The sequence below is a fragment of the Typopeltis vanoorti genome, chromosome 11 (genome assembly GCF_054136105.1).
Source record: "Typopeltis vanoorti isolate ZY-2024b chromosome 11, IOZ_Tvanoo_1.0, whole genome shotgun sequence".
NCBI lineage: Eukaryota > Metazoa > Arthropoda > Arachnida > Uropygi > Thelyphonidae > Typopeltis > Typopeltis vanoorti.
The window spans coordinates 56,885,102-56,900,410 of record NC_143559.1 but is presented as its reverse complement, the minus strand read 5'-3'; the positions used below and the strand labels follow the sequence as shown (position 1 = coordinate 56,900,410).

General features: G+C 36.6%; 1 protein-coding gene across 1 annotated transcript in view; it reads left to right on the top strand.

Moving 5' to 3' along the window:
- The first annotated feature begins 307 nt into the window (after positions 1 to 307).
- LOC150101603 (GTP cyclohydrolase 1 feedback regulatory protein-like) overlaps positions 308 to 15,309 on the top strand; it is a 65,044-nt gene continuing 50,042 nt past the window's right edge. Inside the window, exon 1 of the mRNA XM_090400331.1 lies at positions 308 to 574. Coding sequence (XP_090256457.1) covers positions 539 to 574 — 36 coding nt within the window. The 5' untranslated portion in view covers positions 308 to 538. The remainder of the gene's footprint in view (positions 575 to 15,309) is intronic.

Below are 15,309 nucleotides of genomic sequence, written 5' to 3'. Positions count from 1 at the left end.
TTTTACCTTGGGTCATCTTGAGATTTTTATTTAATAAGGTTAAAGCACCTTATCGTAACTTGTTTTGGTAAAATACTTATAAGCTGTGTATTACTTAAATCCTAGTATTTCTAAGCCTGGCTCCCACTGACGAGACTTCAATAAAGGTCGAAACCGGTGTCTGGGTCGGGTAGTGGCCTCTTGCCTTTAATACATAGCATCATACATCTCCTCCAGGAGATGTGCTTTGCATTAAGGGTAAATATTAAGAATAGTGATCAGAACTTATTCCACCTTTCTTTACCACGAGTTGCCTAGACTTGCACTACGTACGGGGTCACTCCTACTTGCAGGCGTAAACTTGTCTGTTCGCTTACTTGGGAAATGGTGTAAAACCAGATTTATTTTTATTTAAAATAGTTAGGTATCTTTAACATATATAATTCGGTGATTCAATTAATAAAATAAATCCGCTAACGCCTTTTTTAATTCTCTAGTATTATAATATTATAAGAGTATTTCCAGCACGCCGAAGACCTGTGTAGCAGAATTTTTTAACATGCCACACGTGATAATATCGACGCAAATTAGAGTTGTAAGTACCTTGTATAAATAATATATATAAATAATATATCCCATTGCGCAGAATCTACAGACTGCACGCCCACGTGAACACAGTATTTTTTTAATTACCGTTTCCCCCTCCCCCCTTGTATTTGTGTAATTATGTATCAGTTTACTTGACGTAGTGCTATTATGGTTATCGAGATATCTTTCAAATGGCCTAATTTGATATAGTAGAATTAAAGAATGCATAAACACACCTCGCATTAGGTGGCCGCTGCTCTCTCGAACGAGAGAACAGATATAGTATATCTTTCCTTGGTTTTGCAGCTATATATAGCACTGCAATTTGAGATTGCTCGAACTGCTACATGGCTTCATATCTTCCTATATCACAAGAACAAATTTTGCGATCTAATTATTATAACCCATCCATATATTACATACCTATCAAGCTCAAACAAGTGCATGTTGTGGGAAGGGTTAGAAGGCCAGATTTCACTGGCCATCAGTTTCATTGATGGCATGGCTAGTGAAATCCTTAATCATCAAAATCAGAGACCAGGCAGAAACCAAGAATAGTTGATTCTTGGTTTCTGCAAGAATCAACTATTTCTACAAGAGAAGAGCATAAAAGGCTTCACTTGATAGAAATTAATAAGAACTGATAATAAATATCCATTATTATTTCGGACAAAAGTTTCTGTATTAGTCTGAATATAACCAGCAATTGGTGAGCCAAATCCTCAATCAAAGAACTAGTAATGTGGAATTATAGTACAGTTTCCTGGGAAGACTTCATATTTTAATGTAATACTAAGGAAACTAATGGAAAAAGGTTACTATTTTCATAAGCTCTTGATCACTTCCAAACTTTTTTACTGCTCTAACAACAAATATTTGCTTGGTATAAATAATACTTGGATATTTATTATCCGTTCTGTTACCAAATATCTCAAAATTTTAAAGGAAAAACAAAACTGAATTTATTAGTATTATGTTTAAATTTGTGATGTAATACTTAGTGATGGCTAGGAAGAAATTTTTGCTCACCACTCACCCCTGCTACCTTGAGCAAATGAAGTACTTAAATGGAGGCTTTTTTGTAACTTTCATTATGCCTACTAAGCTGTTGGCTGTATGACATGTAAAGGGAGTCTAAAGGTACCAAAAAAAAAAAAATCCTCTTATCCTAGCTGAAATGGTTTAGTTCCTCATCAAGATGTGATCTAAACATAAGAAAAGCAACTACAATGAAGATTGCCAAAAATCAGATTCTGTGCTAAATTAAATAATTGAATTAATGGAATTAAGACTATAGTTATCTGTAATAAGATGGGTAATAATATAATTTATTAATGAAACTAATCTTATGTAAGTTGTATAAGTAGTGTAATCGTACGTTGTTGGCAAATATATCCTGATCCTAGAAAGTTCAAAACTTGCCTTGGATTTTAAAAAGACTGCTAGGAGAGCAAGCACCTTTCATTCAAAACATCTTTAATTTAGTTTCAAGTTAAAATTTAAGAGCTGATGTGCTGACCTATGACACATTACATTTTGATCCCAGGCCTTCAAAAGTTACTCTCACCATTAAGTACAAAGAATCTTTTGGATAATAATCGCTAATGACCAATGTTCCCTCTAATTTTTGCAGGTCCATGTGTGCATGATAAACATGCATACATGTTTATGTGTGCATGTTTCCAATCTGTGACTGAATGCTTGTGCTAATTTTAATATTTCTCATACTGATGTTGTCCTTTTTTATCTAGCTAAAATTGCAATAACTAAATTAATTTGCTTAGCTTCAAAAATCCATTGCGCTTGCATGAGTTCAAGTGACTATACTGTTAGACAGCACACTCTAATTTTGGCAAATATGCTCATGCAACTTGTTGACAGCAGCATCACTTTGCCCACATGGTGCAGGCTAATTAGTGTATTATGTTGGAATGGGTTAGAGTAATATTAGAGTACAGAAATTACTAAATAAAATACTGACAAATATGACATCATATGGTACATTCAAAAATTCATGAAATTCTGAAAAGAAAAATTCTGCACGTGCAGTTACTTAGTGTGTATACTCCCATTTTTGATTGGTATGCACACACATGGCTTAGAGGGAACATTGCTGATGATACTGCAGACTAAGCTTTTTTCTTACTGAAATGAAAGTAGGGGATATTCAGTGTATCCCTTGCACTAAAATATCACCTACCAATATCAGGCTCTGTAGTTCTGATAACAATATACAATCTTAAAACACTATTTACTGTTGATCCTGTAAAGTACAAACAACTATGCTTTCAAATATGCAGAATGTAATTTTTCTAGAAAAATACTATTGAAATGTTAAAAAAAAATCACAATTCTCCATTTGTACTTTTGTTTTATGTATGGAGTCTCTGCAGCTTGGCTGTATTGATGATGCTCTCTGGTTATACCTGGGGTCAGTGGCGTATTTAGGTATAGGCCGTATAGGCCCGGGCCTAGAGGCAGCAAATTTTGAGGGGTGGCGAAAATTTCCAGGCTCTCATTTTTGCAATTATAACATGTTCCTTATATGCAGCATCTACTCACAAGTAGAGAAATATTTTTCTTTTCCTCATTGTAAGTTTAGTCTACAATCATATTGGCATGTAATCAGATTCTGCATAATTATCCGAGACACATGCACTGAAAGCTACTGTATTGTTGTTGTCAGTAACTTGACACAAAGGCAATAGGAATTAGATCCCTTTTTTGCTGAGCACATTGCAAAAAGCGGGGGGAGGGGGGGGGAGGAAAAGGTTTCGTTTCCTATCTTTCCTTTGCCACGTATGAGGAATTTATTAAAATAATGGGCGAGAAAGTAATCAGAATTTATTGTGGAAGAATTTTAAATAGCTAATTACTATTCCATAAGTGTTGACTCAACACCAGACTTGTCTCATGTTGATCAGCCGTCCTTCATTGTACGATATGTGAAAGAATGGAACTCCTGTGGAGCGTTTCTTGCGTTTCATTCCTAATGTAAGTCACAAATCTGAAGAGTTACAAGAGGCGGTTTTGACTTCACTAAATGAGTTTGGAATTGATGTAGCAAATTGCAGAGGTCGGGCATATGATAATGCTAGTAACATGTCAGGCAAGTACACAAGACTGCAAGCAAGAATTCTTGAAATAAATCAATTGGAAGAATTCACACTGTGCGCTGGACATTCTCTGTCTCTAATTGGTACTTGTGCTGCCGAATCCTGTCCATACTCTTCTGCATTTTTTGATGTCCTTCAGAGATTGTACGTATTTTTCACATCTTCAGCACATTGGTGGAGTGTTCTAAGAAAGCACCTGGAAACTTCTGCAAAAGTAATCAAACGTCCTTCGCCTACTCATTGGTCAGCTCGTGATGATGCCTGTCAGAGTCTTCATGAGGAATGGACGGAAATAATTTTCACTTTGTCCGAAATTGAAAATGACACCACCCAGAAGAAAGTTACGAGATGTGAAGCAAGTGGGATTCAATGGCAACTTCAGTCAATGGAGCTTGGGATCATAACCTACCTATGGGCAGATCATGAGGGCCTCAATCACATCCCCCCCTCCTCCTCACGAGGATTTGCAATTTACATTATTTCAATCTGTCTTCACACTCCACATTCCAAAGACTACTTACCATCCTTGTGAATCTTCTCTAGATCCTTTCTAACACATCCTTGTCACAATGAAAACAATGACTAAATCTGTGCACAATAATCCATATGTGACCTTATACAATGGAATCAAAACCTTTCTATTTCTGCACATCAAGGTTCTCCTCATCATTGCCATTATCCGATGTGACGACTTCACAACTTGTGCAATGTAACCTCTGAATTTCAGGTCCTTGTCCATCACCACTTCCAGATCTGTTATCTCCTGTACTTTAAAGTTTCTCCACCAAGTGTATACTTTGTGTCACATTGTTGCTTACCAAATTTCAAAACTTAACACTTTGCAACACTGAACTGATAGTTCCACTTACCTGCCCATTCATACAATCTATTCAAGTCCTATAAGGCCATAACATCTGCTTGATTCTGCATTGCTCTTCCAAATTTTACATCATATGCAAACAGCTGCATATCACGAGGTAAACCCACCTTAGTACCATTAATATACAAATCAAACAACAATGGCCTCCAATACAGATGCCTGTGGCATGCCACTAGTGACTTTTCTCTTTTGGGATACCACATCCCCACATACAACTTTTGATATCTGACAGCCAGTCACTAATCTAATTCACTATTCTGTTATCCAATCCCATCTGTTTCAGTTTAGTTAACAGCTTGTCATGTGGTGGTCTGTCAAAAGCTTTTCAAAATCTAAATATACCATTGTATATGCATCTTCCTTGTCCAAGACTTTTGCCGCGTTGTTATAATACATAACTTAGTTGGTAAAACACAATCTCCCTTTAACAAGCCCATTTCTGCATCCTAGTTCTCATCAATCTCTCCAATACCTTATAATAAATTTAGTTTAATCCTTTATCCAACCGACAGCAAACAAAGTTTGTGCCTGAAAATATCTTCAGGACTGAATATGGTGTTGTACTATCTTACCTGTTGTACTACTGGGTAAGTAGTACAACACCAGGCAACTTGTAGCAAAGGTGGAGCAAGCTACCAACACTCCTATCCCAGTATCTCCCATATAATGCAAAACGCATCTCCTTGCGGATATGTATAATGTTATGCATTAAGGGATTGGCCACTACCCAGACTAGTTTCGACCTTTATTGAGGTCTCTTCAGTGGGAGCCAGGCCCAGAGTTGGAGATACCAGGCAGAAGCAATAGCAAGGTCATCTTTACCTATAGGAGTTGCCAAAAGGTTTGCGACCTTTTTTTATTACCTTTTTGGCAACTCCTATAGGTAAAGATGACCTTGCTATTGCTTCTGCCTGGTATCTCCAACTCTGGGCCTGGCTCACACTGAAGAGACCTCAATAAGGGTCGAAACTAGTCTGAGTAGTGGCCAATCCCTTAATGCATAACATTATACATATCTGCAAGGAGATGTGTTTTGCATTATATGGGAGATACTGGGATAGGAGTGTTGGTAGCTTGCTTCACCTTTGCTACGAGTTGCCTGGTGTTGTACTACTTACGTAAGATAGTACAACACCATATTCAGTCCTGAAGATATTTTCAGGCACAAACTAAATTTATTATAGTCTAACCAAGTGAAAAATAAACTTTCAACATCTCCAATACCTTAACCACAATTTTGGATATACCTATAATTTGTAGCCACTACCTTCATGCAGTGGAACAATTTTACCTTCTTTCCACTCTTGGAATGTGTGCCGTGGTAAGACTCTTATTAAACAGGCATGCCAATGTTGCTGCCAGTTCCCTGGAACATTCCTTTAAGACATGTGGTGATATGTCATCAATTCCTATCGCCTTATTGACAACAAGCTGATTTATTTCCTCATATACCTCCAGCTCATTCACAATTAAGACATTCTCTCCTATGTCCTATACACTTGAGTTTCTCATGATTTCACCCTGATGGGGATGAAACACCCTTACAAACTGGTCACTCATGCTGCACTCTGTTAGGTATCTACCTAGATACTGAATGAACGAGGATGGGCTGGCAATTTGGGATTTAGCTGATCAAATTGTATTCTTATTGGCTTAAACCACAATCTAAAATAATGGTACAACATGACAAAATTTCATGCCGGCTGAGACATTGCTCGGTTAAACAAGGCCCCAATTGTTTTTGCCAGGGAACCAGGGCAAACAGCGAAAAGTCAGCTAGTGGAACAAATCCTGAAACACACCCAACTCAGCATCACAAGAGTTCAAGATCGGCACTATCAACATAAGAAGCCTGAATGGCAAAGAAACGGAGCTAGCTGAGGAATTGGATAAGCCAGATCGACATAATAGGGGTGACTGAAACAAAAAAAGACAAAAACTGGTGAGATCTTTCTGAGCAATAAATACAAAATATTATATTCAGCAATGACAATCAAGGAAAGAAAGGAGTAGCTATAATATTCAATACTAAATACGAGGCTAATCTTCTTGAATGGCAGGCAATATCTAGTAGAGTGATGTGGGCATATATCAGAATGGGGAACTGGACAATAAGACTTATTTGTACCTATGGTCCCACAGAAGGTTCCACTAAGGTAAAGTGGAGGAATTTTTTTGAAGCTTTAGAGAAAGCAACTGACACAATGAAAAAGGAAAAGTTGGTCCTTGTTGTGGATCTAAATAGCAGAGTAGGAAATGATTGTCAGACATACAAAAATATTTTGGGAAAATTTGGAGCAAAGAGCAAATACCTGTTGGATTTCTGCTCAGGACATGGACTGGTTATTACCAACACAATGTTCCAACATAAGAATGTGCACAAATGTGCATGGAGAGAAGAGGCAAGGAATAAGAAAAGTCTTATTGACTATGTCAGCTCTCAGATGTGAACTGTGGACTAAAATACACAGACATTGTTCAAGAAAAAATGAAAGAATTTGAGAACAGGAACCAAACCTTGGAGATTCAGTGGCAAGCTCTGAAGAAAACATTGATTGATTCAGCCAGAGAGGCATGTGGTGAGGTTGTCTACAGGATAGGAAAATCAGAAATCCATGGTTGGCACAGGAAGTTAAAGAGGCAGTGAAGGAAAAGAAGAAAGCATATCAAAAGTTCCTGGCGAATAAGTCAGCTTGTGCTCTTAGAGAATACAGAGACAAATGTAAGAAAGCTAAACACTGTGTAAAACTAGCTAAACAAAAGTCATGGGAAGAATTTCGTAAGAACATAGTAAATAAATATCAAGAAGGGGGCAAGATATTCTGGAGGTTGAAAAAGGTCAGAAATGGAGGAAAGGGTACAGTAAAAGGAATTAGAGATGGTAAAGGTGACATGAAAACTGGAGAAAAAGAGATCCTTGATGTATGGAGTAATTACTTCAAAAAATTGCTAAATGAAAAAATCAGTAACAGCACAGTAGTAAAAAATCATTCATTTCCTCATTTCGACTTTCTTTCGCTTCCATAGTCTCCTGCTTGTTTGTGTTCCTTGATTTATACAATCATTTGCTCCTGCAATTGCTTCTGTTCTGTGATTCATACAGTCATTTGCTCCCACCATTATGCACCCTTTCATTCTATCAACCAGTTTTGCATTTATTGATAACTCATAATCCAACAGAATATTACACTTTTGACATATCCATACCCTCTCTCATCTCCTGTTCAGTCTCTCCACATTCCACCACATATACTTGTTGCATTCATGACAACAAACCATTCTCAAAAAGTGTACACCAATCTCATTCATACCTTGATTTTACTGTCGTTGACTGCAAGCTTCAAAAATAGTAAAAATAAAAATCTGTTTCAAACACACCCACACAGTTATGTAAGCTACAAAAAATAAAAGTACACCAAAATTCAAGTCCAAATTGTTACTTTAGTACAAAAATAAACTTATTTTTTTAATGGCCTGTCACTAAGTGGCAGTTTAGTGCCCTCTGCAAGATGCAATTTCTTGGTATAGAGAAATTTAAAGCATAAGAATGAGCATTTAAAGAATGCATGAAAAATTTAAAGCACAAAAATACCTTCCAAGCATTATGCATCTGGTGAACTATCCTCAGTATTGTGACTTCAGAAATGAAGAATTTGTTGTTGATGACCTGACCTCCCCTTCTCCTCTGATGAACAGTCCAGTTAATAAAGCATCAGCTTTAAAGAATTGCTCTGTTTCCAGCTGATTATTTTAGTCGTGCACAGAAGTACTCTACACTCACGTTACATTATTTATTACAGTACAAAACTTTGTACATTAATCTGTACATTGCATTATTTCACTATGAACAAAAAAGTAAAATCAGTTAAAAATTTGACAAATGGAGCCTACACATTTTAGCATGAAGGTGGTGTTAATTGTTAACATATCCTCATAGTTCATATAGTGATCTCTTATTTACCACCTGATCATTAGGATGGAACCTTGTCTTACATCGAGGACTTGCTATGCTTCATGGGGAAGGCTGTTCCAGAGAACAGAGGCAAATGTGACAAAAGATGAACAGAAGTAGTAGCAGGTTCAGTGAACAGTAAAATGATTGTTGGACAGGTGTTGCTCATTGTATTGTAGGTTTAGTAGAAATGGAAAATGAGGAGAATGATGGATGCCAGTTCTGCTGAACACTGCCTACCTATGAGACAGTGGCTGGAAAGAGTGAGAGAAAGGGGATGGGGAATCATCAGTCAGCTGAAATGCCATTATTTGGGCAGCATCAAGAATTTTTTGAGAGATTTTTGGTTCACTACTCCAAATGTGAGAGCAGTATTCTAAGCTTAGGTGGATTTAGGATTTTTTAGAGTTTGTAGCTGGACAACTGAAAAGTAACATCTTAAATGAAAAAGGATACCAAATTTACCAGAAGACTGTTATTCATTACTATCATCAAATCTCCATGGAGTAAAATGATAATTCCTTATTCATCATTGTAGGTCCTCACTCTCACACACATTGTTCATCAAAAACTGCCTTAATTTCATTTATGAGTATTGCATATGGAGGTGAAACTGGCAAACCTGCCAAAAAAAAAAAAAAAAAAAAATGTATTTAACAAATATAATACAATGGTCTATAGCTTTAGTTGCTTTAGCACTCTGGGGTGTTGGAAATCCTAACCGTTATCGGACCTGGACCCAACACCACTAACAGAGCTCTGGCAAACACTTCAGAACCCTGGTCAGGAGAAGTGTATATGTGACTACAGCAAAGATGCCACTACTGCAACAACAGAAACTGCCCCGAGTCCTGCATGGCCCATACTCACCTTTCTACAGCAGTGGTAAGGCACCAAGTGAGGCCAGGGGTGCTAAGAATCTCACAGATGAAAACAGGCTGCCTCTTAAATCTATGAAAATGGCAATCGGTACTCAATACTTGAACTTTGGCAAGAGACTACAGAATAGATTTATTAATCCAAGAACTAACCAATATCAACTTAGCTATCCTGCTAGTGAATGAAACAAAAAGATTGAAAGAACTGACAACAAGATGGTACGATGGTTCACAGATACTCCTCGGAGCATCCTCAAACAAGGCGGAGTGGGCTTCACTGTTAAATCTATGCTCACCAAGTCGATCCTTTCTTATAACATCATATCTGAAAGAATAGGTGTACTCCTAATTGGAATAGAGAACAATATAACAATAAAATTAATATCCTGCTATGCTCCAACATCTGTAGCTGTTAATCAAGAAATAGAAAATTTTTACATGAATCTTGAACAGGCATTAAATTACAAGTCAACATACAGATTCGTTGATGGTGACTTTAATGCCAAAATAGGAAGTGGAAAAAGAAAACAAAAAGTTTATAGGACCACATTGCCTGGGAGAAAGAAATAGAAGTGGAGAGAGAGAGATTAGCTGAATTTGCTGCAGCTGAACAACTCTTTATCATGAACACTTTTTTCAACAAACGCCCAGGAAGAAGATGGACTTGGAAATCACTGAATGGAGACACAAAAAATGAAACTGACTACATTTTAACAGACTGTAAAAGACTGGTACAAAATATTGGCACTAGGCAAAACATACTTCAACATAGATTCTGACAACAGACTCCTCAGAGCCATTATAAGAATAGACCACAAAAAAGAACAACATATCAGGGCAACATCAAACCACAAAATACAACCCAAACAATAGACTACCACAAGTTCAGGAAGTACATAGAAGAGACCGAATGGACTATTAAGAACTGTTACATAAATGATGACTATATTGACTTTATTAATAAATTCAACGAGTGCAAGAAAAAAATCAGAAATTCCTGTAAAACAAAAGAAAAGAGAATGACTCTCACCTCAAACTATAGAACTACTGAAAAAGAGAAAAGAACTGAAGAAATCTGAAGAAAATTTTCTAGAATACAAAATTATCTGTAAGTGCCTAAGAAAAAGAATTTCAGAAGACTACAAAGCTTTCAGGATACAAAAACTAAGAGAAGCAGTGCAGGCAAAAACCAGCCTGAAAAAATTAGAGAAAGACTTAAATTTTAAACAGTCAATTCCATCTGCTTTATAGATCAAAATGGAGAAAACATACTAATAGAAAAAGGATAGAAGAAATTGTGCAGAATTTTTATAAAGATTTCTATGCAACTAAGTGCCAAGTTACAGAACCTCATCATCATCATCAAATTCCTGCCATGTACCCTCAAGGGGTGTACAGGATATGACAGTACTACATGAAAAAATTACATCATTACTAACTTCCTATCTACAATTTTCCTCCAAATCAGTCTGTTACTTGTCAAGACTCCAACATTATCAGATCTTATATTTCTATCATCTAAGGCACTTTGTACCGTATCAATCCACCTATATCTTGGTCTTCCTCTGGGTCGTTTTCCTGCCAACCTGGCAGAGAACACTTGTTTTGCTAATCTTTCCTCTCCCATTCTATTTAAGTGACCATACCACATGAGATTAGCTCTGCTAACGCATTCCTGGATGCTGACAATGTCAAGTTCTTTCCTAATATCCTCATTTTTAATATGATATTGCCATTGATGCCATCTGTTCATGCCTATAATCTTTCTCAGGACTCGCATATCTGCGGTCTCTAGTCTTTGGTCAAGTGTTTTACTTCTGACCCAGCTCTCAGATCCATAAGTTAAAACTGATTTGAACACTGTCTTGTATACAGCTATAGTGTTAAGACTAATTTCTTTCTTATTCCATATGAATTTATTCAATTGACTTCCCACCATACCAGCTTTGCTGATTCTGTTGTCTATTTCTATATTTAACTTATCATCTTCAGTAAAAATCGTGCCTAAGTAGCTGAAATGTTTTACTTGTTCCACAGGTTCTCCATTCACAACACAGTTGACATTTTCAATGATTCTGCCTATTTTCATTGTCTTTGTCTTTTTATTGCTGTCCTTCATACCATATCTATTACAACAGCTATTCAATTTAGTCAGAGAATCTTGCAGACTTGTAGCGGATTTATTTAGAAGTATAACATCATCCGCATAAAGCAAAGAGCTGACATTAACATCTCCAATTTTGATATCAGGTTTAATACCACATTCCTTCATAATGTGATCCATATAGATAATGAATAACAGAGGGGATAATGTACATCCTTGTCTCACACCAGATTTAACATTAAACCATCTTCCTGTACTTCCTTCAATTCTAACTGCTGACTGACAACTCAAATAAAGACTAAGTATTGCTTGATATAATGCCCCATTGACACCATATAACTGCAGCGTATTGAATAGCTTCTCTCTTGGCACCTTGTCATATGCCTTTTCCAAATCGACAAAACTTAAATACAGATCTTTGTTATATTCCCATGCTTTCTCGACTATTTGTCGTAAAGTGAAGATCTGATCCTGACAGCCTCTATTTGGCCTGAATCCAGCTTGTTCTTCACCAAGCTTTTCTTCCACAATTCTTCTCAACCGTTTCTCAAGTATACTTGCATAGATCTTGCCAGGAACACTCAGTAGGGAAATACCTCTGTAATTTTCACATTCAGTTTTATTTCCCTTTTTATATATGGGTACTATGAGAGCTCTACTCCAATCATCGGGAATTCGCCCCTCTGTCCAAGCTTTCTGAACTATGCAGTGCAGCCACTGTAAGACTTTTATACCACCATACTTCAGCATTTCTGGTCGAATATCATCTACTCCTGCTGCCTTTCCACATTTCAAGCCTTTGATGGTTTTTTCTACTTCAAGTATGGATATGTGTTGCTGACTGCATGCCTGGTCAGTGTTTTTTATCACTGTGCTGTCATCACTGCTTGTTTCATTTAGCAGTTTTTCAAAGTAATTACTCCATACTTCAAGGATATCTTTTTCTCCTGTTTTCATGTCACCTTTATCATCTCTAACTCCTTTTACAGCACTCTTTCCTCCATTTCTAAGCTTCTTCAACAACCTCCAGAATATATTGCCACCTTCTTGATATTTATTTTCTATATTCTTGCCAAAGTCCTCCCATGACTTTTGTTTAGCTAGTTTTACACACTGTTTAGCTTTCTTACATTTGTCTCTGTATTCTGTAAGAGTAAAAGCTGACTTATTTGCCAGGAACTTTTGATATGCTTTCTTCTTTTCCTTCACTGCCTCTTTAACTTCCTGTGTCCACCGGGGAGTTCTGATTTTTTTATCCTTGAGGATTTTTTTATCCTCAGAACCTATCATTCCAAAACCAAGCAATATACCAATTGTACTTCTAGAAGAAATAGAACATGCCCTAAAGAAATTGAGTAAAGGCAAAGCCTCAGGACTTGATCATGTTAAGGCTGAAGAAATCCAACAAGGTGGACCAATTATTTTCAAAGCCTTGGCTGCCAGATTCACGTGGTACTGCAAAGAAAGAAAGATTCCAGAGGAATGGAAGACCTCAAAAACCATACTTCTATTCAAAAAAAGGAACAAGGAAGACATAACAATCTGTCTACTCTCTCACATATATAAAATCATGAACAGAGTAATAATACTGAACAGAATCCAAAACACTCAAAGACAACTCCAGTAGAGAGTAGGCAAGATTCAAAAGAGGCTTCTCCACAATAGATCATATCTAGGTAATTTCACAACTAACGGAAAAATGCAGAGAATACCAAATCCCTCTATGTTTCCTCTTTATTGATTTTAAAAAATCATTTGATACCATAGAACACAATGCAGTCATCAGTGCCTTAAATGTGGACTCTGCTTACATCTACATGATAAAAGAAATTAACAAAAATCAGAGCACACAAATAACCCTATTTGATCAACCTATAAATATAGATATAAAGAGAGGGGTCTGCCAAGGTGATGTGATCTCCCCAAATCTATTTACTTTAGAATACATTCTGAAAAAAATAGACCTAAATGGAGGAATAAGCATAGATGGTGAAAAACTACAAATCCTTATGTTTGCTGATGATCTAGTACTGATATCCCACAACCCAAAAGACCTACAAGAAATGGGTGAAAAAATACACACAAGCAGCAGCAAGACAGGCTTAGAAATGAATCTAGAAAAAACAAAATGGATCAAAAACATCTACACAAGTGATAGTCACCTATGTATTCATAACATCCCTATAGAACAAGTTGACTCCTACAATTACTTAGGACAAACAATAAAAATGAATAATGATTTATCTGAACTAGCAAAAAGAAAGAAAGCTGCATGGCTATCATTCAACAGACTAAAAGAAACACTTATTGATCCAAATCTGGACATCTCTGCAAAGACAAAACTATTTAATAGTGACATTCTTCCATCACTACTCATATACGGATCAGAAACATGGAACACGATAAGAAAAGAAGAAGAGACTCTCAGAATAACTCAGCATGCAATAAAACGTAGAATTTGTAACATCAGCAAAATGGAACATGTTAGAAACACAGAACTAAGAAAGAGATCAGGCATAAAAGATGTGGTAACTGCAGTATATGAAAGCACGATGAGATGGGCAAGTCACATAACCAGACTCAGGGGATAACAGATGGACATATAGAATACTCAACTGGCAACTAAGAATAAAGAGGAAACCAGGAAGACCACCTACAAGATGGGAAGATCCACTAGTGAAATCTATGGGTATAACATGGAAGAGAGAGCGAGAGGCTCAAGATCGAGATCATTGGAGGCAATGTTCCCTCTAAGCTGTGCGCATGTGTGCATGCACACGTTTTACAACTAGCGCACAAAGCAAAAAATATGCGTACACTAGATTTTTAAGATGAAATTAAAATTTATTAATTAAAGAAGTTCCACCTAAACATTAACCTATAAATTCTTTAAAAAATACGGTAACTCGGCAATGCTCATGGGTGCGCACATACTTTTCAAAAGGAGGCAAATTTTGCACACACGCAAATTTCTGCGCACACTCACAGCAAAAAATTAGAGGGAATATTGGTTGGAGGCATCTTTGTGACCTGCACTCATGGAGAAATCCTGAATGAAACACAGGTCCATCAAGGTAATACAATGGCCTATAGCTTTAGTTGCTTTAGCAAGTTCAAACAACCCAAACATTGATGTGATCTATTGTGATTCTCACAAATACTAGTAGAATCATATAGCTTCAACAATTACATACACTGCATCTTATCTTTGTCTTCTAAATTTAAACAACTCTGCACTTCGCAATGCTGAATTGGTTATCCCAATCATTTGCCCATGAAGACTATTAAGATCCTCCTCCTCCTCCTCTGGAGGCATAACATTTACTCCACTCCTCACAGCTCCCCATAACTTCGCATCACCAAAATAAATACATATCTCCTTTTAAACCTCTCCCAATATCATTAACATATAACTTAAACAAAATAATAATAATAATAAAAACATCTTAAAACAGATCCATACAAGTGCACCACTAGTTATTTTCATCATTTGGGATACTGTTTCCCTACAAGTTGTATATATGTCTATCAGATAACCAGTCTTTCAAAAATTTACCTAACCCTATCCTTCCCAATTTAATTTCCAATTTGTGGCAATCTATCCAAGACCTTTTGCAAACTTTTAGCATAATATTGAATATCCCTAAAAAGGACAACAAATTTATAATTTCAGACTATCTTCACATCCTTAAAAAACACACACATAACACTATTTCCAGCATCCACTCTCTTGTTCATTCCCAACCCCATTCATTTTTCTCTCCCTTATCAAACACATATATCTCCTTGTCAGAATACGTCAACAGATTGCT